This window comes from Triticum aestivum, chromosome 2D (genome assembly GCF_018294505.1).
Source record: "Triticum aestivum cultivar Chinese Spring chromosome 2D, IWGSC CS RefSeq v2.1, whole genome shotgun sequence".
NCBI lineage: Eukaryota > Viridiplantae > Streptophyta > Magnoliopsida > Poales > Poaceae > Triticum > Triticum aestivum.
Window position 1 is genome coordinate 648,674,097 of NC_057799.1, and position 5,442 is coordinate 648,679,538.

The 5,442-nt window shown below is 49.2% G+C and overlaps 1 protein-coding gene across 1 annotated transcript; it reads left to right on the plus strand.

The window, feature by feature from the left end:
* The first annotated feature begins 1,946 nt into the window (after positions 1 to 1,946).
* Positions 1,947 to 4,125, plus strand: LOC123055372 (uncharacterized). Its single transcript, XM_044479368.1, has 3 exons — positions 1,947 to 2,848; positions 2,996 to 3,228; positions 3,344 to 4,125. The coding sequence occupies exons 1-3, from the start codon at positions 2,026 to 2,028 to the stop codon at positions 3,974 to 3,976; spliced, it is 1,689 nt and encodes a 562-aa protein (XP_044335303.1). The 5' UTR covers positions 1,947 to 2,025; the 3' UTR covers positions 3,977 to 4,125.
* Positions 4,126 to 5,442: the final 1,317 nt, after the last annotated feature.

A 5,442-nucleotide genomic window follows, 5' to 3' on the forward strand; every position in this document is an offset into this window, starting at 1 on the left:
AAGTTTGGCACGAGATCCTCGGATGGGCCCGCGTGCCCATTAGCCTCCCGGACCACGACACGCCATTCCAATTGTGGTGGCAATCCTCTCTCGACCTCGCGCCCACTTCCATGCGCAAGGGCCTAGCCTCCCTCATCATCCTCTCAGTCTGGTGGATTTGGAAGCAACGAAATGCCTGTATCTTTGACGGAGCGACGCCATCGATTACCTTCACATCCGACACCATCAAGGACGAGGCGCGTCTATGGGCCAAGGCGGGCGCTACCGGACTGCAAAACATTATCCCCGGCGCGTAGTCTCTAGTTTCTAGCCGTGGGGCTGAGCACACCCCTATCTGTTGTGCTCCTTCGCTTGTTCACCATGCCTAGTGCGCACATGGCATTGTAAGCATTGTAATCCCATGCTTGTACTCTCCTTCTATCAATACAAAGATACGCAGCTTGCGTATTCGCGAAAAAACATTTGTTTCCATGGATGCAGCTCCATCACGCATACGCTCGACTGGTTGCAGCAAAAAAGAATGCCGGCAGTAGCAAATTGGTAAAATGGTTGTAGCATTTTCCCGTCGTGGTTGCAGCTCCGCCATGCCAACGCTCGTTGATGACACTCGTTTGGTTCCAGCAAAAATCAACGCCAGATGTAGCAATATATGTCGCTGGATGCAGCTCTGGCAGCCGGTTCATAGCAAAACACCCGACGTCTGTATCGTTGCAACACCTAGCCGTCGCCGTCGTATCACGGCCGTCGCCGCACCACCGTGCCTCCGGCTGCAGCACTCAATGTCGCAGCTCGCACCTAGTTGAAGCTTTTTCTCCATGCTCGTTGAAGCTTTTTCATGCCGGTTGATGCTTTATTCCACCCGTTGACCCTCGCTGCACGGGGTTGAAAGAACGACGGCTGTCAATTAACGCCATTTAAATGGATGTAGCAAAAATTCTCGCCGGTTGTAGCAAAAAGCAACCGCCCTAGCAATAACGTAGTCGCCACCGTCTCGGATCGCATCTCCGCCATCAATGCATGTAGCAAATTCCTTGTAGGTCGTATTAAAAGCCAATGATGGTTGTAGCAAAATAATCGTCTCCGTTGTCGCGGGTCGTAGCTACATAGTGGATGTAGCAAAAAATATTGCTGGTTCCAGCACGCAACGACCACGTTCGCAGCATGCAGCACCCGCCCGAGCTCGGAGCTCCATGATGGTGTGGGTATGGCCATGGTTGCCATGGACACATCACCGATAAAAATGGATGCAGCTCGCGGGGCTGTGGTTGCAGCTTCTTTCCCCAGCCTCATCGGAGTTTCAGCCAGTAGCGGTGAACATGGATCTTGAAGACGACCTGGGGAAGAAGATAAAGAGGAAGGCAGGGGAAAAAAGCGATCGTGATGGGCCAAAGGCACGTGGACGTGGCGGGCCAAAGGAGAAAAAACAATGACGCAAAACTGGATTGGGAGACGTCTGTGCGCTGGACCCCTACGCGGTTGAGTCGCGTGCGTGCAACCGGCCGAGCGTTCGGCCGGCGCACCGCAGCCAAACGTTTACCTAGGAAATTTGCTGTGAGTTGGCTGCGGGCCCGACAGGAAAAATATTTGGCCCACAGAAAAATTTCAGTTTCCGGTAGTGACGAGTCCTCCAATATATGCGATTGATTCTAGCCGGAACACACAATGCACGCACACAAATCGCCGATGGATTGATAGCCTCAGGCTCGAGCCTTCTCTTTTCTTTTTTATATATGACGTCACGGTACGATTGCTTACAGGCAAACCTAGTCGTTTTTTTCCATCGACGTACTAGCTGTCCTACTCGGACACACACATGCATATATGTAACCTACGTACACGTACACGTATATATAGAAGTTCTAAGCCGTGTTTAACTCTAACACGGAGAGTATATTATAAGTAATGTTCCCCGCAAAAAAAGGGACAGCATATATAAGTATCCCAACTCCCAGGTCCCAGCCCGGCCACTTGTTTGAAACCCTAAGCTAGCGGCGGCGCCGGCCGCTCTCCTCGCTTGGTAGGGAGATGGAGATGGAGAGGGAGCTGATAAACGATATCATGTCCCTAGAGAGGGAGCGCCAAGACTTGCTGGACTCGCTTACTCCCAGGATTTCTCGCTGGGAGGACACAACCTCTACTACAACAACAATGTCGAGGGTCGCTGGAATCAACGCCGAGAACCCATCGCCCGTCCAGAAGAAGATGGACTCACTGCAGGTTAGAGACGACGACAAAGGACTTGAAAACTACTTCGATTTCATCCTCCAAGACACGGAGGACTTGGGCCACCGGATGCTATCCATGTCACAGTTTCTCTCCAACTCCCATGCCTCCATCTCCTCGTACAATGCAGAAGAGCTGGTTAGCACAGCGTCCAGATTAGTTAAAATATCCAAGGATCTCTTCTACAAGCCAGCCGAGGAGGCGGTCGAGGAGGCAGCAGAGGAGAAGTGGAAGGAGGGGAAGAAGGATGATGGTGAGAAGGAGATTGTGCTGTCCAACGAATTCTTGCGACTCTCCTCCAATGTCAGGGAGAGACCCTACCTTTACAAGAATGAGTTGGCGATGATGTTCACGGAGGAGGACGAGGAGGAGTATGAGAGGGAGAAGGAGGCGGAGAGGGAGGCAGCGAGGGAGAGGGAGGAGAAGAGGAAGCAGTGGAAGCAAAAGAAGAAGAAGCAGCCGATGGTGGTGGCGCAAGCCCCTGACCAGCAGGAAACAAAATCCCCAATGGAGCGTCTCAAAGAGGGTATGGATACCGAGCTGCGACTTTTTGCCGGCCACCGTGAATACTGGCAAGATACAAACTGCAGCAAGACCGGACGGTGCGGTCGGTTCCAAGATAAAAGTAAGTAAAACATGCATGCATGCTGCTTTAGCTTACTCAACTTTATATGTCTAGCTAGTCCCTTTGCTCTATCTATACATGTCTCAATAAATTTCAGCATATTATTAGATTTCTGACGACAGCTCACACTTGGCTTTGTTGCTGCAGCCACTTTGAGTCCTATGCAGTTTACACACTACACACCTGGTATCACCCTGCCCCCTGCTGCTGTCACTGGGACAACCGTGCAGATCTACTCCTTCAAAATTACTCGACTGCACAATGACCTCAAGTGGCCACTCTATGTCTACGGCGAGGTCGCTGCCCGGGACACCGTGGACCGCAACCGCAACCTTCTCTTCTGTCGGTCAAAGTTTTATGGCCAAGTACTCACTGAAAATGTATGCCTTGTTGTAGATTTAGTTTTCTCTTCAGTTTCATCTCTTTTTTTAAAGTGTTTTTTCCTTCTTCAGCAAAACATTCCATTCAAGTGAAATGATGATATAATGCTTGCAGGACTCTTCCCTATGCTTGACTGGCCCTTCTCGTGCAATTGTAGCCGAGGATCACGTTGTCTTTGAAGTCAAACTAAGAATTATTGAGGGCGATGATGAGATCAAAGACAGAGTATTGATGAGTCTTAGCAAGCGTTACGACGGTTCAGAACAACCTTTATGCTTCCATGGCTCCATGTGTAGTGCAGAGTTGAGCCTTGGGCGACTTGCTGCAACGGTCCAGGCAACTATCGTGGGGGTTTGTGTTGGTAAAGGGAGGTGGCCTTTTGAATGCGGAGGCCGAGTTACTTGCTCCTTGTATTCTGCAGAAGTTGATGATCACTCGTGTGATGAAGTTGTTTTGCTTGATTCCGCAGAAAAAATTCCTGAAGATGGTTTAGATGGGTATATTTCTCTTTCAAGGAACGTTGTGTCAGTACAATTGCAAGGACGGTTGAAAGTTAGCATACAAGGCATACGAGTATACGGGGAATCTGATCCTCCAGTTGATGTTCACTTCCATCCCCAGGATTGCAACGTATGTATGGGTAGTTGTTTTGTCTATGGCACTAAGGTGGACATCACGGTTGCTTGGTCCCGGATTGTCCGAGACAAGATGGATTTACTAATTGAGGGTTATTCTTATCAGGCGTAGTGTGCTGTCTTGCCCATCTAATATGTTTGCTAGTGGTATGTTATTTGTATGTCGGCCAGCTATGCAAGTAGGATGACGTCCCAACTATTTGTGTATTTCTCTCTATTGTGTTATCTGATCTGAGTATCTGACTATAACTTATTGTACTATGTTATTTGTGTATCGACTTTATATTGTATTATCTCTTATTGTACTATTATATGTTAGGGCCTTGCTTCCGTAGAAACCCCCCCTCCCCCCCCCACACACACACACACAACGTAGAAGGGCATAATGGTCATACGGAAGAAACATATACCCACCTCCTATCATGCCGTATAGACCGACATACGTATACCTCCATGAATGCAAAAAAAAAAAAACCGCCGCGCGTGTACGGGAAAAAAGGCGTATGCAGGATCTTCTCGCCCGCCCGGCGATTACGCTCGTCGATCACGTCCATTTTCCAACTGTGCGATCGCCGCCGCCTCAACCCCATCCAATGCCGCATCTGAACGTCGTCGTCCGACGGCGCATCGGCTGCGACTGACCGCGCTGTCGTCTCCCGCCGCGGATCCGGCCCGCGTCGACCTACGCCGGCGACGTCTACACTGCGGCCCTTGTCTTGCACGTCATCGCCGTCTTGCATCTCACCCTCGTCTTGCACGTCGCCGCTCGCTAGACCCCTGCCTGAAGGCCCGTCGTCGTACACCGGCGACGTCTACACCGCGGCCCAAGGTTTGCCATCTAATCTCAGTCATCTAAATCTAGCATGCTAGATGATAGAAGTGATGAGTTCATATAGGGATCTAGGGTTTAGGGTTCATGTAAACATGCCGTCGCAGTGCCGCCTCCCCGGACGACCACATGTTGTAGACAGTTAGTGTTGCACTTGGGCATGATCCACTGTACAAACTTAACAGATGATGAATTCACAATGTTGTGCAGTTTCGTGAGTTAGGCGTGTTGCCATGGACGAACAAACCGGATTCACGGGGGATGAGAATGGTACTAATAAGGCGACTCGGAATGATAACGATATTTTTAACGAAGATGATGACAGCAGCAACAACGATTCCGTCTCGTCATATGATATCTTGTCTCCGGAGGATTTTGATAATAATGAACATGCATGGCGCAAATAGTGAAAATTAAGTGGCGTATATTTTGATTTCATCTTTGAATCTGGAATGTATGGCATGGCTAACTATTTATCTATGTATACAAATTTGCAGGAAGATGTGGATGTTGACAATGTGCAAAATAGTTTACAGGAAACATTCGCAGATAACTTGAGCCAGGTTCATCGATAGATGTTGTACATCGATGAATAGTATGAATTAAATGATAGTAATTGAAATATATATTTTCATATGAATTTTGTAGGAGGAGTCAGATGGTCTTAGTGGTGATCACGATGAGCGGGAGATCGACATTGAGGAGGCTCGAAGGCAGCAACACATGCCGGAGACACATTGGAAGGTGAT

Bases quoted from the DNA above. Each gene is read 5' to 3' on its own strand.
- LOC123055372 (XM_044479368.1), top strand. From the start codon at position 2,026: ATGGAGATGGAGAGGGAGCTGATAAACGATATCATGTCCCTAGAGAGG. The intron at 2,849-2,995 runs GTAAGTAAAACA...TTGTTGCTGCAG, and splicing joins CGGTCGGTTCCAAGATAAAA to CCACTTTGAGTCCTATGCAG. The intron at 3,229-3,343 runs GTATGCCTTGTT...TAATGCTTGCAG, and splicing joins GCCAAGTACTCACTGAAAAT to GACTCTTCCCTATGCTTGAC.